This window comes from Elgaria multicarinata, chromosome 15, assembly GCF_023053635.1.
Source record: "Elgaria multicarinata webbii isolate HBS135686 ecotype San Diego chromosome 15, rElgMul1.1.pri, whole genome shotgun sequence".
NCBI lineage: Eukaryota > Metazoa > Chordata > Lepidosauria > Squamata > Anguidae > Elgaria > Elgaria multicarinata.
In genome coordinates this window covers 26,431,256-26,456,763 of record NC_086185.1, presented here as the reverse complement: position 1 = coordinate 26,456,763, position 25,508 = coordinate 26,431,256, and the positions used below count along the sequence as shown (strand labels likewise).

The 25,508-nt window shown below is 47.6% G+C and overlaps 1 protein-coding gene across 2 annotated transcripts in view; it reads right to left on the bottom strand.

The window, feature by feature from the left end:
* Positions 1–25,508, bottom strand: part of DOCK11 (dedicator of cytokinesis 11) — a 122,269-nt gene that overhangs the window by 21,517 nt on the left and 75,244 nt on the right. For both annotated transcript variants that reach the window (XM_063141849.1, XM_063141850.1), the window contains 12 exons: positions 24,034–24,212; positions 20,472–20,588; positions 17,979–18,054; positions 16,117–16,229; positions 14,763–14,874; positions 14,031–14,097; positions 11,288–11,335; positions 9,714–9,856; positions 8,010–8,125; positions 6,299–6,436; positions 4,354–4,536; positions 3,546–3,659 (listed from right to left, as the gene is read on the bottom strand). In XM_063141849.1, the coding sequence (XP_062997919.1) occupies positions 3,546–3,659; positions 4,354–4,536; positions 6,299–6,436; positions 8,010–8,125; positions 9,714–9,856; positions 11,288–11,335; positions 14,031–14,097; positions 14,763–14,874; positions 16,117–16,229; positions 17,979–18,054; positions 20,472–20,588; positions 24,034–24,212 (1,406 nt within the window). The remainder of the gene's footprint in view (positions 1–3,545; positions 3,660–4,353; positions 4,537–6,298; positions 6,437–8,009; positions 8,126–9,713; positions 9,857–11,287; positions 11,336–14,030; positions 14,098–14,762; positions 14,875–16,116; positions 16,230–17,978; positions 18,055–20,471; positions 20,589–24,033; positions 24,213–25,508) is intronic.

Genomic DNA, 25,508 nt, shown 5'->3' with positions numbered 1-25,508 from the left:
ATGTTTTAATCATGGATGGTATATTTTAATCTGTTTTAATGTGTATTTTATATCATGTTTTTATATTGTTTGTTTTATATTTTGAATTGTTTTAGTTTTTGTGAACCGCCCAGGGATCTTTGGCTATTGGGCGGTATAAAAATGCAATAAATAATAATAATAATAATGATTAAAACTATAGTAAAAATCGTGTATTGGGAGCTCAACGTTTTGGACCCAAAGTGGTCCTTCCTCAGGAGCTAGAAGTCAATACATCGAGGTATTAGAAAGCTGCACATATTCAATATTTTCACAATACATTAATCTTGAAAGTATCTTGAAAGAACTGGAACAACACCCGTTGTTTGATGATTTATACAACAATATAGACCTGCCCTCATAGTTTCCATACTGAACTGGACTTTGAACAATATGCACATTGTGTGTATGGAGTTGTATACCATTAAAACATTATGCATTTATAACCTGATTGAAAGCTATCAAGTCCTTCAGACCTGGAATTTCTCCATAATGGCTTTAATAGTTCTATGTAAATTCTTAATGCCTTCTTTTTTCTATTTATAAAGTTTATGCTGCATGTCTTGCACATTAGATGTCAATACTGTTCTTGAGCATTACTATTGTTTTAATTGTAAGATTATTTTCGAAAGAAAACTATTAGAACCATTCATTTACTTCATCGAACACCAGAGTTTTACTCTCTTTTCAGCACCGAGGCTGCAAGAAGCTGTGGCAGAACGCCAGGCAGGAAACAGCTTCTTACCGAAAAGGAAATGCGAGGCTTAAAAAAAGAAACGTCAGTGGCTGTTGCTTCCTTGTGTGCCGGTCGCCTTTGCTGGAACAAAGAGCAATCGAGTGCACGGGAACCCAAGAGCCAGTATTTCTCGCTATTTGTTCCCTCCAGAGACCATCTTGGGCCATCCATATGGACTCGGGGGCAGAGCCAGAGATATAGCGGGAAAAGATTAAGAGTCACACACAGCCTGAACTTCAGGTATCCATCTGAGAACTGCCATTTTGGCTATAATTCCTTATGGATGGAGCCTCGTGTGGTGCAGAGTGGTAAGCGGCAGTTACTGCAGCCGAAACTCTCAGCACGGCCTGAGTTCAATCCCAGCGGAAGCTGGTTCTCAGGCAGCCGGCTCAGGTCGACTCAGCCTTCCATCCTCCCGAGGTCGGTAAAATGAGTAACAAGTGCAAATTGGCTGCAAATTCACTTCAGAATCCAATATAAACTTCTCCTGTTAACCTTCAAAGCTTTTCACTGTCTAGCTCCTTCCTATCTCTCCTCTCTCATCTCACACTATCGCCCCGCTCCTGCTCTTCGCTCCTCTGATGCCATGTTTCTCGCCTGCCCAAGGGCCTCTCCTTCCCTTGCTCGGCTCCGTCCATTCTCTTCTGCTGCCCCTTACGCCTGGAACGCTCTTCCAGAACATTTGAGAACTACAAGTTCAATCGCAGCTTTTAAAGCTCAACTAAAAACTTTTCTTTTTCCTAAAGCTTTTAAAACTTGATGTTGTGCAGACTTTATACTGCTAGTTTTACCCTACCCTGTGCCTGCTTACCCTACCCTGTGCCTGTTTGCATTCTCTTCCCCTCCTTATTGTTTTACTATGATTTTATTAGATTGTAAGCCTATGCGGCAGGGTCTTGCTATTTACTGTTTTACTCTGTACAGCACCATGTACATTGATGGTGCTATATAAATAAATAAATAATAATAATAATAATAATAATAATAATAATAATAATAATAATAAAAGCAAGGAAAACCCCGTGGGGGAGTAAAAAGAAGCCAAAGGCAAAGGTAGAACCAGGCAATCTTCAAAACGAAATATTTACAAAAGTTTATTTACAGTGCCAAGGTGCCGCCTACGCGTTTCTTTACTTTTGTAAATATTTCGTTTTGAAGATTGCCTGGTTCTACCTTTGCCTTTGGCTTCTTTTTACTCCCCCTCCGGTAAAATGAGTACCCAGCTAGCTGGGGGAAAGGGAACCGCGACTGGGGAAGGCAATGGCAAACCACCCCACTACAAAGTCTGCCAAGAAAACGTCAGCGAAAGCAGGCGGACCTCTAGGAGTCAGCAATGACTCAAGTGCTGGCACGAGAGGTTCCTTTCCCTTTCTTCCTTATGGATGAACCTGGGAGGGGGGTCACTCCTTCTCTGCATCTCTATGGTAATAGCACCACATACGTAGTACTGGTAATCGCATTTGAAGCTGACTTATATGGGTCAGTTCTTCGGTCCATCTAGCCCAGTGCTGTCTCCTGGGTTGTGCAGTGATTCCTCAAGCCTACCGGTGGGGGTCCTTCCCAGCCTGGCTACCAGAGATCTTTAACTGGAGATGCCAGGGGTTGGACCTCCGTTCTTCTGCATCTTTGCAAAGCCTGAGATCTAGCACTGGGCTACAGAGGCTCCTCAAGGACAGTGCTACACTTGAGGCCTGAACGCACAAACTTGACATTGCATCTTCCTGTACTGTCCTTAAGTGCCATGTGCTGCCTGGCTAAGATGGACACTTCCAGTGTTAAAGTGAAGCGGCTGCCAAAAAGAATGTGTAGGGACGAGGTTCCCTTGGAAGCACAACTACAGCCTCCTGCCCCATTTCACCATTCTGTTTGTAAGATGTGAAAGTTAGGGGAATTTTGGGCCATCTGGGAAAAAAAAAGACAAACAGGGGTGATTTGTGGGGTGCAGCCAAGAACATGTTCCTGATGGCAGATGGAGGTCATTCCCTCTTCTTCCCAATCCACAAGGCTTCAGCGTTGCCCTCACTCGGATTGGGCTTCATAACGACATGAAGCCAAGTCAGAGTAAGGGCAGGACCTCCTATCCTCACTCTGGCGTCTCTGAAAACAATGGGAGTGGAAAATGGCACCATCCAGTGCTTCCAAGAATGTAATCACTGCCACTATCCGGCAGCAGACAAGGTGAGGGGTAGTACCAGGGTTTCACGAAGTCTTCAGTGCCCCAACACCCTTCACCCCTCTGAGTCACTCTTTCCAAGCCAAAGCGTTGCGTGAAGAACTCGCAGCTCAGCTTTTGGTGAAGCATGACACTGAGATGTCCTCCAGCCGACAGCTCAATGTCAGGGGGGGAAAAGCTCCAGTCCGGAGGAAGGGCTACAGTGTCTTTTGCACTTCTTGCTTCAGAGGCCGTCGCTGTCATTCAGTGGGGCGGGTTTGCCGCGCCAGGGCCAGACCCTGCTCGCGTTCTCGTCCCACCCTTATAAGATTCCTGGAACTGCTCTTTCAGAGTCCTCCTCCTCCTCCTCCTCCCCAGTATGACTTGCAGTCAAGTCTGTTTCATTCAGCAGGAAGAAGGCCCCGCCGGCCACCCCAGCAACGGCGGTGTAAGGAGTGCGCACGCTGCGCATCGCAAGGCCTTCCCCTGCTCTCTTTGAACTACCAGGCGATCACAAGCTTGCAATTGAAACACACACACACACACACATTCTTTAAAACTCCCGTCTAAGTTTTACACAGGCAGAGGACTTCCTTGGTGGCTGGCGGTGCGGCTTTGCTTTCAGTGAATCAAACCTACCTTCACCGGCCGGTCACTGTTGGCAAAATTATTGATGATTGAGAGCGATTCCTGGAATCGTGAACCTCCACTGAGCGCCACGTCGGCTATCAGCTGGCTCACGGCAATAATGATCTATCAGAGAAAGAGAGGTGGTTGCTGGTGTGTGTGTGTGTGTGTGAGTGTGAGTGCGTGTTTTCAATAATAAATAAAATAATAATAATAATAATAAGCCCTGAAGCTCCCTGAGAGAACTTGAGCCAGTAGCTCTCTTTCAGCTTGGCCTACCTCATAGATTTGCTTTGAGGAGAAAACTATGTTTTCTGAGCTCCTTGGAATAAAAGTGGAATATAATAATAATAGTAACAACAACAATAATGTGAGACAGAAACTCAGAACAAGCCAAAAAGAGGTCCTTCATATCTGAAGCTCTTTTTTACTTGGGATATTTATCTACAGCCAATTCTTTATTTGAATGTGATAATATTAAAACACTGCATTCAAAATCATTTCTACCGTGCCTTTCTGATCTACAGAATGTTTTTTTTTTTGCTTTTCTGTTCTAAAAAACAAAGTACTTAAGAAAATGCCTCCCCCCGCAACCCCCCCCCAACCCACTGAACAAAACAAAAAAACAAGAGGAAGAAAATATATTCAAATACCGATCACAACTGAAGGAAGGAAATTATCAACACCAAAGTCACGCTAATTAACCTGCTAATTAACCTCCCTGGCCTAGTTTATCAATTCCTGCAAATCTGAGCTGGCTTCCACTCCACACCCAGCAATCCGTCCCCCACCCCTGCGATGCCCTTCCTCTTTCACTGACCTGGAGGTGAGTTCTCAAAAAGGTTTTTCGTTTGGTGAACTCAAAGTTGTTCCTCATGAGGAGATAGAGGAGGGCGGACGCCTCATTCCGCGTGGAGCTCAGCTTGGAGGTGCAGCACTTGAGGACCTCATAGCAAAAGGCAGCGCACATGTTCACCCTCCCCTTGAAGAAGGCTGATGGGAACTGGACAAGCGGAAGACCGAGGGTTAAAAACAGGGGCTGTAGGGGGTAATTTTCTCCTGAAACGGTGTGACAATCTCATCCAATGCTATGAGCTTTTCTACACAAGGCTGTTAATCCAGTGTTATCTACTTTGGTTTTGTTACAGAACTGAGATCAGAGTACTACAGGAGGAGTGTTTCCTTTCCTGCTTTTCACCTACATAACCTCTTGGTGGCACTGTGGTATAGTGGAAGAGCGCAAATACAAAATCATACTTTCTTTTGTTTTCACAATGAAATGCTGCACTTTTCTTGCCCTAAAAAACACTGCTGATTAGACACAGAAGCAAAACTGGAGGGTCATGTCGTCATCTAAAGAATCCGCAAATAACCATGGTTAGGGAATGATGAGTGCATGACAAATGCTTTGTGTAGAAAGGAAAGGAAAGGAACCTCTCGTGCAGGCACTGAGTCATTACTGACTCTTGGAGGGACGCCAGCTTTCACTGACGTTTTCTTGGCAGGCCTTATAGCGGGGTGGTTTGCCGTTGCCTTCCCCGGCCATGATTACCTTTCCCCCAGCTAGCTGGGTACTCATTTTACCAACCTCGGGAGGATGGAAGGCTGAGTCGACCCGAGCCGGCTGCCTGAAACCAGCTTCCGCTGGGATCGAACTCAGGCCGTGGGGAGAGTTTCAGCTGCAGAAACTGCTGCTTTACCGCTCTGTGCCACACAAGGCTCTTGTGTAGAAAAGCACAATATAATATAATATAATATAATATAATATAATATAATATAATATAATATATAATAATCTATGTCAGGAGTGGGGAATCTGTGGTTGCCCATATGTCATTGGATTCCAACCACCATCAGCCCCAGCCAACATGGCCAATCATCATAGATGATGGGAGTTATTGTCTAAAAATATCTGGAAGGTCACACATTACCCTGATCTATACAGTCCTTTCAGTGATTAAGACGCTTTACACACATGATTGGAGTAATCCGTGAAACAGCCCCCTGAGGTAGGCTGGTGTATTAAACCCATCTTGCAGATACGGGAACTGAGGCTGAAGGGCCAGGGCTTATGGAAGAGGGGAGGCCTGGATCTGGAACTTCCCTGACTCAATTTCAATCACTTTTCTCATTCTCAGTCTCAAGCACCAACCAGGCTGGGAATGATGGAAGTTGTAGTCTCACACATCTGGAAGGCAGACAACTGGGGAAGGCTGGATTCAAATCCATCCTCTGTCATGAAACTCACAGGGTGACCTTGGGCCGGCTAGTCAATCTCTCTCTCGCTCAGCCCAATTTACCTCACAGAGTTGTTGTGAGGATAAAAGGGGTGGAAGAGAAAAAACATGCATGAGACCCTTGAAGTCCATGAAGGATGATGATGATGATGAAAAATAATAATAATAAAGGGGTCACACCTAATTCAGTTTAATAAATTAATCCAATTCTTGACTTGCAAGTTTTGATCAGTGTGTGTGTGTGTGTGTATATATACCCCATTACATTATTTTCAATGTTTTAAACACAGGCACATGGCCCTGCACAACCCAAAAGGGGAAGCAGGTGTCAGCGGGTGCCTGGGAGGCCGCTTTGCTGGGGCAGGAGAGGGACTGGTGGAGAAGAGCAATACCTCAGCTCTTCTGAGCTTTCAAGACAGATACAAACATCATACAATGCGCGGAAAGTCATTACCAGTTATCGTTAATGATTGTTAATTGTTATTGTTATTCTTGATATTGCTTATTAAGGCTCTCTCACTCTTCTACCTTGTTGATGAAAGCTCTCAGAGAGGCAAAGACGTGCTTGAGGGCCGCCTCGGACTGCCCGTTTTTGAGGAAGGCGAGGTGGATATCGAAAACCTTTCTCATCAGCGGGTTGTGCCCGTCGTTGTTCAAAAGCTGGTTCTGGAGAAGAAGAGACCATGGTTGACTTTTGACAGCGAGGCTCACCGGACACTCTCCAGAAAGCAGCTTATGATACCTGCTCCGAATGGAGGGAAGCCATTTTCTACAGCAGGCAAACGACAGTCCTTGAATGCCAAAGCCAAGACCAAGCAATTACACCAGAGAAAAGGGCAAAGTAAGCAGGCCGTACCAAGAGAGAGGAGCGGGAGAGCAGGGCCATTCCGTCAGCCCCGGTAAAAGAATACATTTTCTCCCTCTTCCCTCCCTCTTCCTTTCTCCTCTGGTGTCGTGTCTGTTTAGACTGTAAACCCGAAGGCAGGGACTGTCTTGTTCAATTGATTATGTGTACACTGTTCTAGGAGCCTTTTTGGCTGAGGAGGGACATAAAAATACTTCACATAATAAATAAATAAAGTATATGCAGGGCACAGTCACATTTATTTCCGGCTTTTTTGGTGGCATTCTCTGATGGGGAAGAATATTATGTTTGAATCTCCTCATGCCATAATCTCCCTGCAGACTGAAAGTCAGCCCATCAGGGAGAAGGCTAGAGTAGTGCACTTCTCCCTGACATGCTAGCTTTCCATGGATGGAGGATTTTGGACACACTCTTCCATTTGACAGCCCTTCTGGTCTTTGAAGAATGCCATCAGACGCACTCCACAACACCATCCCTGCCTAGGCTAAACATCCAGTTCCTTCAAGCTTTCTTCAGAGAACTTATTGACCTGGTTCACATGTAATGTCACCCAGAATATGGGTTGTTGTTGAAACGTGGGTTGTCATTACATGTGCACCCTACACTATGGGTTAACTATGGGTTGTTAACCGTGAACAACGCAGAGTTCACAATCCCACAACAAACCATGGCTTCTCTTCCTGGGTTGTTCATGATCAAAAATCCATTCTTAAAACAATAGTGTAGGTTTCACATGTAACAACAATCCACAAGTCAACAGCAACCCACAATTCAACAACAACAACCCATACTCAACTCAGACGCAGGGTTGTCGTTAATGTGTGAATCAGGTCATTGTCAAGTTTAAATCAGGGACACTTTAGGTCAGGAAGTATACACACATTGGTATACTATTAGATGTATTCAGCAAGACGGCCACAATCTGGCAGTTTCTTATGATTTATATATTTATCATTGATATTTATATTCTGCCTTTCTTTTATTTCCTGCCTTTTTAAAATCTCTCTCTTTCTCTCCGCGGAGACTTACAAGCCAGATTAAAATACACAAAAGAGTATCAATATCTCCCCCAAAAGATCAAGACGCCACAATAAACTAAAAACCTGAAAAGTAGTAGCACCACAACTGCCTATTAAAAATGAAACTGCAAAGGCTCACTAAAATTAAACCGGTGCCGCTGTGGCTGCAGCTGAAGGAAAGTGGAACGAGTCAGCAAGCAGAACAACCCGCTCTGTTGGCTTTTTAGCGGCCAGAAGAAAACCACGAAGATGCCGCCGGTCACAATGCCTTGGAACGCAACGTCTCAGATAAGCCCAGCAGCAAGGATGGGGGCGCTGGGCAAAGCCTGCTTGTGGCCTGCAGCCCAAGGCTTACCTTGAAACACTGGGCGAAGAACGAAATGGTGTCCAGGACAGTGAGGGTCACTTCGGTCGTTGTGTTGCCTTCTAGCAAGGCCTGGTGGACAATGTCTGCCTCTGACGTGCCGGCACCTGGGATTGAAAAGACGTGCGAAAACTGACCTGCAAGCATCACAACTCGCTATTTATAAGGGAATGCAATGGGAAGAGGTTCAATGCCAGGGTTACGATTCAGGCTTTCTGGAGAGTTTCGGCAAGGGTGCTGGTTCATTATTATTATTATTATTATTTATTTATTTATATAGCACCATCAATGTACATGGTGCTGTACAGATTACACAGTAAATAGCAAGACCCTGCCGCATAGGCTTACAATCTAATAAAGTTGTAGTAAACAATAAGGAGGGAAAGAGAATGCAAACAGGCACAGGGAAGTGTAAACAGGCACTGGGTAGGGTGAAGCTAAACAGTATAGGGTCAGAACAAACTCAATATTTAAAAGCTATAGGGAAAAGAAAAGTTTTTAGCTGAGTTTTAAAAGCTGTGATTGAGTTTGTAGTTCTCAAGTGTTCTGGAAGAGCGTTCCAGGCGTAAGGGGCAGCAGAAGAAAAAGGACAAAGCCGAGTAAGGGAAGTGGAGGTCCTTGGGCAGGCGAGAAGCATGGCATCAGAGGAGCGGAGAGCACGAGCGGGGCAATAGTGTGAGATGAGAGAGGAGAGATAGGCAGGAGCTAGACCGTGAAAAGCTTTGAAGGTCAACAGGAGAAGTTTATATTGGATTCTGGAGTGAATTGGAAGCCAATGAAGAGATTTCAGAAGTGGAGTGACATGGTCAGAGCGGCGGGCCAAGAAGATGATCTTAGCGGCAGAGTGGTGGACAGAGACCAGCGGACTGATGTGAGACGAAGGAAGGTTTGAAAGGAGTGCGTCAGTTCACCCGCGAATTAATCACTTGATTTGGGCTCCTGCCTGTGAAATGGAAGTCAGAGTGGCCCAAAGCTCTTAGGTACCTCTACCCCGTGTTTGCAGACATGCAAATGCCTTTCAGACATTCACAAACAGACACGGCTCCCTTTTTCCTGTAATGTGTGAAGCACCAGCAGGGCCAGCCCAAGATATTTTGCTATCTCGGGCAGAGAACAAACTTATTTATCATTTATTACATTTCCATACAGCCCCATCACTGGGCAGTTTACAAAAGATTAAAACGTTAAGAAACGATACCAAAATATAAAACTGTCAAAACACACAACGAACAATATGCATAATGATAACATACGTCTAAAAACCACTTTGAGGGATCAGTCAAACCTAAAGAAAAAGATCCAGGATTGATTAAAACTCATCGCATGTTGCTAAGCGCCCGGGAAAAGGGAAAAGTCTTGGCCCAGCGCCAAAAAGATAGCAATGTTGGTGCCAGGCGGGGACATGGTTCCATAATTGGGAGGGGGGGGAAGGCCTCCCACCAACCAGACCTACGATTAAATGTTTTTTCAACACCAATGATGGGACAGTGTTTTCCACCACACCTGAAGGGAGCAGGCTAGCTCTGGGGGGTGCAGGGCAGGCCGTGGGGCACACAGATCTCGGAATGAAACATTCCGGCACCTGCTGTCTGAGGAGAGTGCCTTGCTCTGCCCAATAGCAGGGCTGGCCCCAGGCAGCAGAAACGGAAGCAGGGGGAGCGTCGCAGTCTGGAGCAGCTCCTTGTCGGTACTTACTGTGATTAAGCGTAAACGAGCTGTCCAGGCTGCTCAGGTGCTGAAGGCGGGCTTGGATGGTGCCGGCTCTGCTGCGAAGGGCAGGCATCGTCTGGGATTTCCTGTCGACGCCAACGTGTTTTGACAACCAAGCGTCGTGGACCCTGGAAAGGGAAAGGGCGGCAACCTGGATTTACGGTACCTTTTACGGACGTAGAAAGCTGCGGTCTGCCAAGTGGGACTGTTGGCTGGTGCCGTTCAGCCCTATCTGCTCACAGCAAGCTCCTTCTCTAACTGTGGATCCTCACTGGCCTGGTTCAGACAACACGCTAAACCATGCTGCTTAACCACAAAATGGTTAAGGGAGTGCATTAACCTCAATGCACTCCCTGAACTATTTTGCGGTGAAGCAGCATGGTTTAGTGTGTCTAGCTTTACTTCCCCTGTTTTGGAAGAAGGTCTTTCAGGTATTCAATCAGAATCAGATGCTGAGGTAGAGGAGTTGGCCCCGGACACAGGCCAGCTTGTGCTAGTGGGGGACAGAGCTCTCACGCTTTCTCCTCATCTCTCTCCAGAGCTTATCTTGTCAAGGGCAAATCATACAGAGGCAGCGAGAAGCCAACATTCCTCTGAAAGAGAGGCCACCGACAGGCTAACTGATCCGAGGGTCCGGCGCAGGCTAAAACGCACGGAGCGAAAGGAGGGCGTAAGGAAGTCGGCCAGGGTCGCATTGCGCCAGAAACAGCCTCTCTGAAGTAACACGCTTTGGGAAAAGGCTTCCTGTTCTCCTTGGTCGGACAATTGGCTCGCTTAGTTTGCATAGTTTTGCCTAGGGGGACGTTTCCAAGAGGCCAGACTCTCTTCAGGTGGGAAGAGATGTTTATTGTTTAATACAAGCTTTGCGGATTTACTAAGCAGGCCTCGTCGTTTGTCCCCCATCGAAAGCAGGGTTTCCCCCCTAAAACACGACACTCACGTAGTCAAAACGGCACGAAGGAGAAAAATCGGCAGGCTTGGGGGGAACCCCAAGGGTTACAGAATATATTTAGAAAGAAGCCTGAAAGGAGGGGGACCCCACCAAATAAGAAGGCCACGGGGCATCGTGTGAATGTCCCGACAGGAACTGCCTGGCATTGAATCCTCGAACCAGCCTGTGTCTCTTGCTTCGAGGCCCCACCTGATCCAAAACCCAGCTGTCTTCTTCCCCTCTTCATCCAGCTAGGAGGCAGGACAGCTCTGCTGTCTGCCTTCCCTGTGCCCGAGCGAGAAGAAGGGCAACAGTGCCCTCTGGCGTGCCACCGCTTTCCCTGGGCCTAGGTTACTGCACCACAAACAGCACCAGCCCAATTCCATTAACCCCTCCCTCCCTGCAGCCACACAGCCAGCTATGGGGCGTAGCACACAGCAGAACACGCAGTTTTACTGCTGATTAACATTTTTATTACTGTGTTTTTTAACTGTTATCTTTTATTGTTGTTTTGACGGTATTACATTCCATGGTAAATGTTTTGATACCTCCACGGAAAGCAGTATATACATCTGAGGAATAATAATAATAATAATAATAATAATAATAATAATAATAATAATAATACCTGGCAATGTTTCTTTTCCCCACATATCTGAAGTGAAATAAACATACTCTGGACGAGAGAGAGAGAGAGAGAGAGGTGAATGTTCACGTGACAAGCAAAGCGGGCACACAACACATTTCAAATACAAGATTTAGCACAGATGTGCTGAGATACAGTCATCATAATCCCCATTGGCCAAGATGCCTGGGGTTCATAGAACCATAGAGTTGGAAGAGGCCCATAAGGCCATCGAGTCCAACCCCCCACTCAACGCAGGAATCCACTTTAAAGCATCCCTGACAGAGGGCTGTCCAGCTGTCTCTTGAAGGCCTCCTGCCAATGTTAGAAGAATCATAGAACAGCAGAGTTGGGAGGGGCCTACAAGGCCATCCAGTCCAACCCCCTGCTCCATGCAGGAATCCACCCTAAAGCATCCCTGACAGATGGTTGTCCAGCTGTCTCTTGAAGGCCTCAAGTGTGGGAGAGCCCACAACCTCCCTAGGTAACTGGTTCCACTGTCATACTGCTCTAACAGGAAGTTTTTCCTGATGTCTAGCCAGAATCTGGCTTCCTGTAACTTGAGCCCATTATTCCGTGTCCTGCCCTCTGGGATGATCAAGAAGAGATCCTGGCCCTCCTCTGTGTGACAACTTTTCAAGTATTTGAAGAGTGCTATCATGTCTCCCCTCAGCCTTCTCTTCTCCAGGCTAAACATGCCCAGTTCTTTCAGTCTCTCTTCATAGGGCTTTCTTTCCAGACCCCTGATCATCCTGGTTGCCCTTCTCTGAACACGCTCCAGCTTGTCTGAATCCTTCTTGAAGTGTGGTGCCCAGAACTGGACGCAATACACAAGATGACACCTAACCAAGGCCGAATAGAGGGGAACCAGTACCTCGCGCGATTTGGAAGCTATACTTCTATTAATGCAGCCCAAAAGAGAATTTGCTTTTTTTGCAGCCACATCACAGTGTTGGCTCCTATTCAGCTTGGGACCTACAACAATTCCAAGATCCTTCTCGTTTGTAGCATTGCTGAGTCAAGTACGGAGTTGGGGTTCATGGGAGCTGTAATCCAACCCACCTGGAAGAGACCCGATTGCGAACGGGTGAATTAAAGCACCATCTGACACACGTTTAGACAGAAAAAAACCCTGGAACTCCCAGCATTCTCCAGCCAGCTGGGAGTTCTAGGACTCCCCCCCTCCGCCCCGTCTAAACGCACATTGGATTACTCCCCTCAGCCCCTTCTCTACTACCACCACCTTGAGGCAAAGGATCTCTAAGAGAAGCAGAGTGATTGGCTGGAGACACTCTTCCCATAATACTATTATTATAATGGCTCGTCGGGGCCACTTTCCCAGGGGTTGGCTTTGATGGCTCACGTGATCTCTTCTAACTGTGCTTCTACAATTCCGTAGAAGCCCCTCAAGGCCCCCGGGCTCTGCACAACAATTGTGCTCGTTTGCGGCCCAAAACATTTGCTTGCGGCCTCCTTTGAAGTGGCAGCCTCACTTCCTGTTATTCTCTTCGCACACCGTCCGGTGAACACACCTTCGTCGCTTCTGGGCCAAAGGCACTGCAACGTTTTAATTTAGAAATCCCGGGGTGAAGGGCAACACACCCTGCTCACAATAAACAGAAGACCAATTGATGTATAAGCTATATTATAATATTAAACAGAAATGTATTTATTGGCAGGGAACACACCTCTTTTATCCTGATTGAACAGGATACTTGGGCCACAGCTAGACCTAAGGTTTATCCTGGGATCATCCAGGGTTCGCCCCTGCCTGAGCACTGGATTCCCTGTGTGTCACCTAGATGAACAGGTTTGACCCCTGGACGATCCAGGGATAAACCTTAGGTCTAGCTATGGCCCTAGTTTTTCATCCACCTTCTGTTCCCACAACACACCCCATTTCTAACGGCCTAACTATGCAGGAGACCGAGCCCTTTGGGTGGGTGGGGGTTTCATTAAAAAAGTAGCTGCAGGAAGTTGCATTTTTTGGTGGGAGGGGGAAAGCCACTTAACCCTTTCACCGCCCACTTTTTCAGTTCAAAACGGCGGTTCCTAAGTTGCTTTTCTCCCTCCAGGGGGAAATATTTGTAGGTCCTGCACCTCCCCCCCCCCTCCCCTAGATAGGAGATGAGCTGGCAGGACCGGGCGGAGTAGAATAATAGCAGGAAAATAAAGGGCTTCATCAGCTCCTTTACCCCATTTTGTTCTTCTACTAAAACTTGCAGCCTCTTGCAGCTGAGTTTTAGTTTTTTAAGACAAACAAGCAAGCAACTAGCTGGACACGATTCCAGCATCTCCTGTGTATTGCTTAGCTTGGTTCTCTCCTCGATCCTCCCAGAGTGCAGGACACGGAATAATGGGCTCAAGTGACAGGAAGCCAGATTTTGGCTGGACATCAGGAAAAACTTCCTGACTGTTAGAGCGGCACGACAATGGAACCAGTGACCTAGGGAGGTGGTGGTCTCTCCCACACTAGAGGCATTCAAGAGGCAGCTGGACAACCATCTGTCAGGGATGCTTTAGGGTGGCTTCCTGCATTGAGCAGGGGGTTGAGCTTGATGGCCTTGTAGGCCCCTTCCAACTCTACTATTCTATGATTCTATGATTTGATTCCCAGACTGGCTTGTGTGTATCCCGTGAGCATCCCGTGAATGGGTAATGTGGTGTGAAATTGCGAATATCACTTTTCTTTTTCTCCCTGCTCCTATTACTTAATGCAGACACACACAAGGAATAAAATACTTACTCTAGAAGAACAAGGACGTTCATCAGCTCCTGGGGGGATATTTTGTTCCAGTAGGCTAACAAGGTATCTGAAATCGAAAGGAAACCGCTCAAGAGGTCGGTAGCCTCCCCCAGCCTTCCTGAACTTTGCACTCTGCAGATGTGTTGGGACTGCAACTCCAATAATTCTCAAACAAAGAGATCCTCATGAAGGATGGGGTGGTGTGATGATGCGGGCCTGGTGGATTGCCCAAGTTTCTACGCACAAGGTCACAGAAAGGCTTCAAATGCATACAAGTGAAAGCGACTGTGTGTGCTAGAATAAGGATCCCTGCACACACGAGGGTCTTCTCTGACATTCCCTTCCTTTCAACTCGCATCTTGATCCCATATATTGGGAAAGAGCAAAGACTGTTGAAGACCTTAAGCTTTGTAACACCAGCAGGCTCAAACTCTGGCAACGGGTCCCAGGTCGTGGGTGGAGCAAAGGTTGACCCGATCCTTGCTGCTCTACAGCACCCCCAGGACCATGGCTGGGAAGGGTACTGCAGCTTGTCACCCCAGTCAGCCCTGGTGACCTGGAGAGCCCAGATCCAAGGAACATTCCTAACCACCGCTCAAAACAAAGCAGATATGGAAATGAAGTCCTCAGCTTCAATTCTGATCTGACAGGCACCTGCAGAAGGTTGTGTTACACTGCAGCAACATGGGAAGGTTGCAAAAGATACTTTTTGGGCCCCGCAAAGCTACTGACCTTCGGAAATCATTTTAATCACGTAAAGGTAGCAGAGTAGGAGGCTCCGGATCTCGTACTGGTCCAGCCGCCCAAACTGGGAGACGCTGCTGCGTGTGGAACTCCGCCGCATCTGTTCCAACCAGCGGATTCCCAAAGCAGGGTGGGGGTGGGGCAAGGAAGGAAAAGGAGCGTAAGGATTATTAGGAAGCAACAGCTTTGTCATAGGCTTGAAATGGGCACCTTGTGGACTGGGGCTGAGTCCAGGGGGCAGGGCTGGGGCAACGGGGCAATTGTTTTATTGGTTGAGAAACTGATGTTGTTGTTGTTATTTATTTATTTATTTATTTATTTATTATTATTGCATTTATATCCCACCTTTTTTCCTCCAAGGAACCCAAGGCACTGTACATAATCCTCCTCCTCTCCATATTATCCTCAAAACAACAACCCTGTGAAGTGGGTTTGGCTGAGAGTCTGTGACTGGCCCAAAGTCACCCAGTGGGTTTCCATGGCTGAGTGGGGACTAGAACTCGGATCTCCCGACTCCCAGTCCAACACTTTAGCCACTACGCTTTAGTCACAACTACCCCAAGCAGCTTGGTGAGGATTGGGGGTTTCTTGTGGTCGTGGTGGGGACGATTTTCAGTCCTGATCCTTAGTCCTGAATGGAAAGGACTCAGAAGTTCCCACCGCCCTCATGCCATTTTTCTTCTTAAACCTGCAGCCACAGCAACTGCAGTATATAAAGGAAAACGTCCTAAGAGTCACCGCCTGACGCACAATATCAAGTTCACTCCAGAGCAGCTTCTGGGGGTGGATTCAGGGTGGGTGATGGTGGCTTTTGAAAAGGTGTTGAACCTTTCACCTAGGGCAACAAAATGAACAGGGGGCTGTCTTCACGGCGCCAGGTTGGTGCTGCCCCCCTCTTCAACCCTGGGCTTTCCGTCTCCTGAGGCAGGGAGCTCGGGGTTTCGGAGCAGCCATCCGGGTCCCAGAGCTGCCCCCGCCCTCTTCCTGGTGGAAGGTGACCAATCGCTGGTCATCTTCCACGAGGCTCCGGCCCCGGGTTGGCCGTGGAGGGCCATTACACACAAAAGTATTGTGTTGACGTCGCTCCCTTTGAAAAAGTCAGGGTAAAATCCTTGACTTCTTCAAAATGCAGCATCACGGAGAAGCCCCGTGGTGGCTGCAAACCTGCGTCTGCGTCGTCTAACCGACGGGGCGCCAATCTGCAAGCACCACGGGGCTTTCCCTGCATGTAGACAGACCCCTGGACACGATTCTGCTAAGCGAAGCTTCTACAAGTCTAGAGAGCCACACAAGGCAAGCAGTATCTGTCATCTGAATTCTCTGGCATTTTGAAAGAAATTACATTTTCACCGGTGCTACACTGGTCAGGGGAGCCAGCCACTAGTTCGGAGCTGAGGGATCCTTTGGAGTCCTCCCTCTTCATGGAAAGTCCGTTCTGGAGAGCAGCGCCATAAACTAAAAAGGAAGAAGAAGAAGTTGCTTGCCATCAACAGCAGGGGAACCCTAACCGGAACGCTGACGAAATGGGATGCTTTTCATGTTGGAAAAACCTGCATTACACAGCTGACGCTGGACTTGCCGGCTCTTTGGGTGTGCGATCTTTGCACAGGCAAATTCAAACCAGGTCGGCAGCAGCAACCAAGAGTATCAATGGGCTCTTGTGCCAGTGGTGTAGAGGGCTCAGGGCTCAAGGGGGAAAAGGCCCGGCTCTTTTTTTATTAGCAGGGATGCTGAGGTCATCTGCCACACCCTTCGGACTTCCCTGCTCCCTCTGAGCTTAGCTAAAATCCTCACTGTGGGGAAAGGAACTGATGTCATGTAAAGTATTATGGGGTGGCTTGGTCTTGACCCATTCGCTTTACCAAAGATCTGCTCCTAGCAGATGAAAACTCCCAGAACTGGTCTGTTGCCTCATTTCGACACAGCTGCCTGCAGTTTTGGGCTCTCTTTGAGGGAATGTCATGATGAGCGCATGCACCTCAAATTTTACCACTATACCTCTGTGTCTACCCGAGCCATACTCCTCCAAGTCCCTCCCAACTTCTTTCTTCGTGCTCCCGTCTCTCTTTCCTCCTTCCTTACTCGCTGCCTTGCTTTGGCCCTTTTCTATCCCGTCTCTCATCCTTTCCTGTGATCTTCTCCCAACTTGCTCTCCCTGCTCTGTTCTGGCTGCTTTCTCGGCCTCCTTTGCAGTGGCCTGTTGGGGCCAAGAAGCTTTCCAGCTTCAGAGTCTTCCTGCAGCCGCCCGCTGCCTCTGTTTGATGTTGCTTTCGGCTGCCGGTGGCCGCAGCTGAGCACATTTGCACATCTGAGCACATTTGCAGCGGCACAGAAAGGATGGCCGTTGCTGGCTCCTATAGGGATATTTGAGTGCGTCATCTCCCACCAGCTAGAGACCTACATATGTAATGTTGCTATGTATCTTCCCTTGCAAGAAAGCAGAGTGCTTTGCTTGGCCATGTGTCATTGTTATTCCCATTTCTCAGATCGGGCGAGTGAGGCAGAGAGATTAAAGGTGCAGTCCCATGCGTGTTTAAGAGAGAGAATGCTAGAGTGGTAGGACCTTTTTCTGTCTAAACAGGCATAGCGTTGCATGCTTAGAAACCATTTCACGGCCAACTGGTGGTTGCATGCCAGAGATGGGCTCAGAGGTCCAAATCCGACCATCTCTCTGTTGGATCCTGGAATGGATCAGTTTTACTTTATTCCTTAGCTTTAGGATGCCCATTGGCAGAAGACATGAAGAAACATGAAGAAATATTTCTAAATGTCAAGGCCGCCAGCTGGACAATGCAATTATTGAATTATTGGTGGCATGGGATGATTATTCAATTAGTGGCTGGGATGACTGTACAGTTTTTGTCCTATCTATATGGCTCTGTGTTGTTATCATTACTGCTGTTATCAGATGTGACCGTTGTGAGTATGTGTGTGCTGTAACTAATTTATTCAACCAACTTCTATGCCAGTAAAAGAAGCTCTGTTTTATCTTAACAAAGTGTTTGAGCTTATTTGAGTCTTTGCTGCGTTTCTACTGAGAGAAGCTTCTAACAGAACTCTTGCTTATTCTTGAGTAGAGTTAACTTCCAACACTCTCCACTGAAACACCCAAACCAAGAAACCTCTGCTGGTGAGCAAAAATGAAACCTATATCCCCGGAACAACCGGAAGAGAAAGTTCCTGAACCAAGACCGGCCTGCTTACGTGCATCTTTTTCGACAATGAGGCTTGTCCGGTTGGAAGGCGATGTAAAATTGCACATAAAGTCATCTCTGGATGTCTGCAAGGGGAACGGGAAAGAGAAGTTTTTAGACGAGGAGGAGGAGGAGGAGACTTGGTTTATATTCAAGTAGGAAATGGAAAGATCAACAAAAGAAAACTTGACTCTTTAGCTCCTGTAATCTCCTGGCTTTCTTTGGTTATTAGCTGTGACAACTGAATGTAAACTCCACTTTTACAGGCCAATGCTACTGGAAGAGAAGCAGCAGCAAGAATGCAGAAAGCGACTCAGGCCTTTGTGCCCCATTTGTGACCTTCCCAGAAGGTGACCGAAGGGTTCTGAGCTACAGAGGCCCACATGCTGACCCAGTGGGGCTCTGCTTATGTTCTCCCCACCCCGGGACAATCTGCTTGCATACTTTTCCCATGACTGGCGATGAAAACAATAAAGGGAAACGTTGCTAAACTCTTCTGCTGATTACAGTAATGTTTAACCCAAGAGTAACATTTAATCCAACATTTAAGAGATTCTCTTTTCTTGTAAACTAGCAAAAAAATTCCCTGCCATTTTATCAATTGATGTTGGGGTGTGTGTACAGGAGGAAGACTTTGTGCATTTTAAGGGTCTTGGAGTTGGGGGGTGCGGGGTGGAGATAACGCCTGGCGCCTACACTGTACTGCTTTCGTCGCCAGCTGAAGACCTTTTTATTCACTCAGTATTTTAACACTTAATTTTAACTTAAATTTAAATTTTACTGTTTTAACTCTGTATTTTAATCTTATATCAACTTTGCTGTGTGGTTTTATCCTGGTTGCGCTTTTTATACTGTATTTCGTAATTGTGTTTTAACCTGTTGGGTGTTTTACTGTGGTTTTAATTTTTGTGAACCGCCCAGAGAGCTTCGGCTATTGGGCGGTATAAAAATGTAATAAATAAATAAATAAATAAATAATGAATGCCTGTAGATCACTGTGGGCTTGAGACTGGGCTCAGCCCAACGTAAACTTTCTCTTTGCTCCCGACAAACCCAACTTTTAAAAATAAGACTTGTTTTCACCGGAATAATAACCCCATCTTGGGTGCTGTTCCTTGAACATCAGAAGAGCCCTGCTGGATCAGACCAAGGGTCCATTTTGTCCAGCGTTCCGTTCACACAGTGGCCAGCCCGCTGTCGACCAGGGACCCAAAACCAGGACAGGAGTGCAACAGAACCCTCCCCGCCCATGTTCCCCAGCTGGTGTATAGAGGTAGTCTATAGCCATCAGGACTAGTAGCTACTGATAACCTTCTCCAAGAGTTTTATCTCACCCCCTTTTAAAGCCATCCAAATTGGTGGCCATCGCTATGTCACGAGGTAGCACATTCAGTAGTTTACCTATGTGCTGGGTGAAGAAGTCCTTGGTAACACAGAATATTGGAAGAGAGGGACAGAAGATAGATGGATGGATAGATGGGTAGATAGATGGATCTATTTAAACATTATTTCAAGGCCACTTTTCAGAGAGGAACCCTTAAATCAGGAGCGCATAACCTCTTGGAGCCCAAGGGTTGAATTCCATTTTGGGGGAGTTCTTGGGGGCTGCGTTCCAGTGGTGGGAGGGGCCAAATCCCAGGTGAACTGCATCGGGACTTCAGCCGTTAGATTCTTGATCCCTGATAGACAGGCAGCTGCTGGTGTGAATGCACTTTGCGAGACATTCATCCTCACTTCAGATGAAGAAACGGAGGGTCCCATCTTTACTAATTAAGTAAGAAGTGCCATCTTGGTCCGTAGGTTAGGGGAGGGACTGCAGCTCAGAGGTTAGAGTCCATGCTTTGCACGTACGAGGTCCCAGGTGCAATCTAGCCAGAAGGATCAGGCTGCAGGTGATCATCCTAGTAGCTGAAGGGCCCTGGGGAGGGCCTGCCAGTCAGAGCAAACAGTACTGGGCCAGATGGCCAAAATAGTCTGATTTAGTAGTGCAAGACAGCTGCCTGCCTTCCTCAATCAAAGTTCACCCATTCCAGCATTCTTTGCAAGAATCCCAGCATGAATTAGGCAGATGTTGTCCGTTGCACCACAACCTTTTGCCTGTCCCTTGTTTTAGGGCAGCCTTCTCCAATCCGGTGCCCTCCAGGGGTGTTGGACTACAACTCCCAGAAACCCCCAGTATAGCTGGGGGATTGTGGGAATTGCAGTCCAACACCTCCTGGAGGGTACCAGACTGGAGTTGGCTTTTCTAGGGCTTTGATCCTACAAAACTCCCAACGCAGGGGCAATTCAGGAGAAGATTGATTGCAAGGGGTCGTGCAGGAAGGCGCGTCTGTTGATACTGTCTCCTCAGGCACACCCGGTAAGCGTCCAAGGAATCTCACGGTTTCCCAGGGCATGGCTTGGAAAGCTTCCGTTCCAGCACGCACTGTTGGTTAACACAGCTAAGAACAGAATCTCATGAATTTCTGGGGAAGAGCCAAACGACCGCTCCAAGATTACTCACGGAGGTTGACATGGCGGTACAAGGGTACAGAGTGTCCCGGCTGGCCAGACGCTGGATGTTCTCCAAGACGAGTCCAGCCAGAGGCAAGTAGAGCTGAGCGATTTTGGCCTGCTGGTTCTGCGAGAGCGAAATGGGGAGAAGACATTGTTTCAAAGGGTGAGCTAGGCATGAGGTTAAAGAGGATTGACTTGCGTCAGCTGGCTAATTGGGGTGGGGGCTGATAATTGATGGGATCACAACAGCCAAAGAGCGGGAATTTAACCCATTCCTCCCCTGCCGGGGCCCTAAAGAAAAATCCTCCTTTGAACCTAGCATTTGCAATGGGAGGAATTACCTCCCCGGGCGCTAATGCAGGATTTCCTTCTCAGGAAATATCGTATCCAGAAAAGGGATTTTGCTCAGAGCTGCAGCCGCTGCGCAGAAGGAAGGATTGAACTCCCTTTCCTTTGGCAGCTTTGATCCTGCTAATTCTCAGCTCTGTCCTGCCAGCCGATGCAATTCACATTTTTTTTTAATACAAAACCCTGCAGGATAGATGCAAAGGCTTATTTTCTTTTGAAATACAATATATATGCGACAAGGACAACAATGAAAGAACAAAGATAACAATAATGCAAGATCATGAAGGAAATAAACAGACTCACACATCAACATCCTTAGCGTAGGTTGTGATTTCTTCAGCTGAGCCGGCATTTGCTATGCCTCTTATCCAAATTGTAACACTATGTGTGTGTTGTGCGTGTGTATGTGTGAGAGAGAGGGAAGACCCCCCACTGTATTTTCTGCCTTAATATTATGTCTGTCAAATTTCTGTATTTGGAACAAGTTATGTAACGTGTCCGTGTACATGTGCTCATTCGGTGTAATGAAGTAAGAGGGTCAAAACACCAGGAAAGGTCAGGTAAATGTGCAGGATATAAGATCTTGGACTCTGGACTCTTTTGGAGAACCAGATCATAGAATAGCAGAGTTGGAAGGGGCCTGAAAGGCCATCGAGTCCAACCCCCTGCTCAATGCAGGAATCCACCCTAAAGCATCCCTGACAGATGCTTGTCCAGCTGCCTCTTGAAGGCCTCTAGTGTGGGAGAGCCCACAACCTCCCTAGGTAACTGACTCCATTGTCGTACTGCTCTAACAGTCAGGAAGTTTTTCCTGATGTCCAGCTAATCTGGCTTCCTTTAACTTGAGCCCGTTATTCTGTGTCCTGCACTCTGGGAGGATCGAGAAGAGATCCTGGCCCTCCTCTGTGTGACAACCTTTTAAGTATTTGAAGAGTGCTCTCATGTCTCCCCTCAATCTTCTCTTCTCCAGGCTAAACATGTCCATTTCTTTCAGTCTCTCTTTATAGGGCTTTGTTTCCAACCAACCATCTCCCTTCAAGCTGATGGAAGGATTCACCCACGTCCATCTAGGGCTGTGCCATTTCTGACTGCCAAAGAAGCACCTCATCGCAAGTCACTTTTGAAGCGGACTTGGTTTCCAAAGGCTGTTGGCCATGGGGTGCTGGAGGGGCTCAGCTAGGAGGCAGTTGGAGGGCAGAAGCAGCCCGGGTGAGAAGTGGGTGAGCATTCTGTGGCCCTCCAGATGTTGTCAGTCGGCAAACCTCGTCAGCCCTAGCCAGCATAGCCAAGGGTTGCAGTCCGACAACATCTGGGTGGCCACAAGTTGCTAAGGGATCCATAAACAGCTGTGCGGCTCTCTGGGCAGGTCTGTGAATTCCCAGCCCCCCTGCAAGGGCTGGGAATCTCTTTTGAAATGTACGATTAAAAGAAGAAAATGAAAGAGACAAGGTTCCCAGGATCCCAACTTCTGTGCAGGACGTCGGATTTGATACGTGCAGAAATGCAGAAGGCCAAACGACCCCCCAGGGAGGCCTGGACTGCAGGGAGGGGGATGTTGGCCCACTGCCAACTCTAGCAACGGCATATTTTTAAAACTGAAATCACAAAGCGCCTGGAAACTGAAGAGAGCAAGTTAAGGGATGCCCCGGCTGACCAAGCAGTAGCTCTAGATGTTGACTAAGTGAATACAGAGAAGAAGATGGGTTTGGGATGCAGCAACCCGGAGATTTGGGGCTGCGGGCTTGCAGGCCCAACCTGGACACTGTGCCACGGATGCCTTTCTCAGCGCCAGAGGTTGCCTCGGCCGTGCCTGAAAGCAGCTTTTCAACACCAACACATTCCTAGCACAGAACGTGCAGTTTGGTGTTGTTTTTAAACAAATCTGCCCCACATTAACCACGAGATGGCGAAACGGGGAAAATAGAGGCCATCTTTTCTGCGCGCCCTTCCCTCTTCCTTGGACTCGTGGCAAGTGAGTTAGAGGCTGGTCCTACAGCTGTCAGCCGCGTGGCCTAGCAGGGGATAAAGTCCCCCAAATACAGCCAGGCCCTGCAATGAGAGCTGCCAGGCAAGTCCTGGCTAGCAGTGAACATCAGCCCAGTTCAAGAGGTCTGCCTATATCTTCTAAAGTCCAAGCTTTGCAATGTCCAGGGGCATGTCTACACCACGGGAGGGGAGGGGGAGGATCTCACAATATGCTAATCGTGAGATCCTCCCCCTCAGTCCACATGGGCCGCGAGACATCCTGGGCATCGCGCCCATTGAGGCAGCCATTTTTTATTTTTACAAACGTGAAGAGCTGGAGCGCACTTGAAAAGTAAAAGGTAACCCCCCCAAAAAAACCTCGTTCCCGTTCCCCCCACCCCACCCCTGATGGGCACAGAGCGCCTGAAGAGCTCCGTGCCCGGTTCCTGGCTCTTAGTGTTTACTCGCAAAGAGCCGGGATGAAGCTGGGATGGCCGCCCACACATCCTGTTGTCTCGGGACGATCCCAAGACAGCGGGGAAAAATCAGGCTAAAAGCTGTCCCGGTTATCCTGTGGAAATGGAGGGATCATCCCTCCTTGCCCCCAGGTACCCTTGTGTGTCATAGGGATGATCCCGGGGCGATCCCCAGGATAAGGCATGGTGTAGACAAGCCCCAGGAGTCCGTGTCCTGTGACATAAAAAATGGAGCAACTGAAGCAGAAGCTTGACAACTCTAGTCAAGTGCGCAAACGGCTGCAAAGTGTTTCCCTCTTGGGTGGACGATGTGGGATCGCCCTGCAGGATGTGTCTTGGGTTACGCCAACAAATGCCGTCAGCTGATCCGTCATTTTTATTCATGCCAATGTTCTTGGAGGTCACGCTGCTCAGCGTCTCTGGCCGGGCTGGATATTTACAAGGGTGGGTGAGGCATGGAATCAAAGCGTGGGCGCCCTGGCACACACTGGGCAGACATTGAACGCCCTCTTTTCTAAAAGGAGGGGGAGGCGGGAAGCCAGCTTAGAAGTCTGTCGTTGGAAACGAGAGGCGGGGGCGGTGGCAACCATGACGTCTCCCCCCTCCCCTATGTTGCTTTTCCTCTCTCACAAATATGGCCAGAAAGCGGCCAAGTGCTGAAAAGAGTCCGTGACGTGGCTTTGGCAACAAATCAAACACAACTGGATATAACATTACCTGAATAGAATTGAAAATGATGTTAAATATAACTGAATACACCATTACCCGAAACTACCGTACCTTATGCTGGTATCTGTTGTCAAAAGCATGCTTTATCAGAAGGCTCTTTAAGATGCTGATAGCCATGTATCGGATGTCGTAATTGTCTTGCAAGGCAACGGACGTCTCCCTCAGGAGCAAACCCACTAAGAAGTGGTGGCGACAGTACTCATCGGATAAACTGTATTCGAGATTTACATCTGCCACAAAAAGTAAAATGAGAAGGGTTTTCTTTTTCCTTTTCTAACCATCTAGAATTGTCATTTTTCATTATTTATTTGTGGCATTTATATATCCCTGAGTATAGTAAAATCTCTCAGCGGTAATGCACTAAGAGTGCTTCCAGTCACATGGCTCCTAGCGCAAGCAATCAGAAATCATCGCACGGCTGTTATTATTTATTTATTTATTTATTTAGCACCAACAATGTACTTGGTGCTGTACAAAATATACAAAAAAAAACCGCGATACCCTGCCTAGAGGCTTACAACCAAAAATCACATTCAAACATATGAAGGGGGGAAAGGGGTTCACAAAACAGAAATAAGAGAATAATCATAGTAATAAGAACAGTAAATCAAGCTAAAATACCAAAAGCTATGGAAAACAAATGAGTTTTCAAACGCGTTTTAAAATCTGCGATGGAACTCGTGGTACGTAGTTGCTCTGGAAGAGCATTCCAAGAAAACGGGGCAGCCAGAGAGAATGGGCGAAGCCGGGCAAGAGAGAGAGAGAGACTCTTGGGCAGGAGAGCAACGTAACATTTGAAGAACGGCGGGTACGAGGGGGGTGGTAGAGTGAAATGAGAGAGGGGAGATAAGAAGGTGCAAGACCATGACACGCTTTGAATGAAGCTTATACTGAATTCTATGGGATCGGAAGCCAATGAAGAGATTTCAACAAAGGAGAAACATGGTCAGAACGACGAGCCAAGAGAATAATCTTGGCTGCAGAACGGTGAGATGAGCATAAGGAAGACTGTTGCGTTTCCCCCCCCTTCCTTAACAGATTTTTCTGCATTAAAAGAGAAGACGGAAGTAGCGTTGGGGAAATATGGGAGGGCAAAGGACGACGTTGACATCTAGAGATTCCATAAACGTCCGCGAAGGAGGCCAGGCCGCGGTGCCATAGAAGCTTCAGCTAGAACCACCATAAGGGATTTTGTGGTGGTGATGAAGCCTCTTGCGGTGATTGGCTGAGCTTCCCCACTAGTCACAGAAGGGTAAGGCAAGCGGAAGGGAGTCTTGGCTGCCATTGGTTGATTTGCTTGGATCTTGCTAAGGCAGGCAAAAGGGATTAGGAGAGGAAGAAGGGAAGAGGCAGAGGTCTAAGAAGGCAGCAAATTAAGTGAAACAGGGTTGGGGAAAGGGAAAAACAAGACAGGGAGGGAAGGGAGAATGATCCAGAAGGATAAGGTGAAAAGGTGAAACCTAGAGGGAAGGATCGGAGGGAGGGAGGAAAAGAAGCATGGTGTAGTGGTTGGAGTGTTGGCCTGG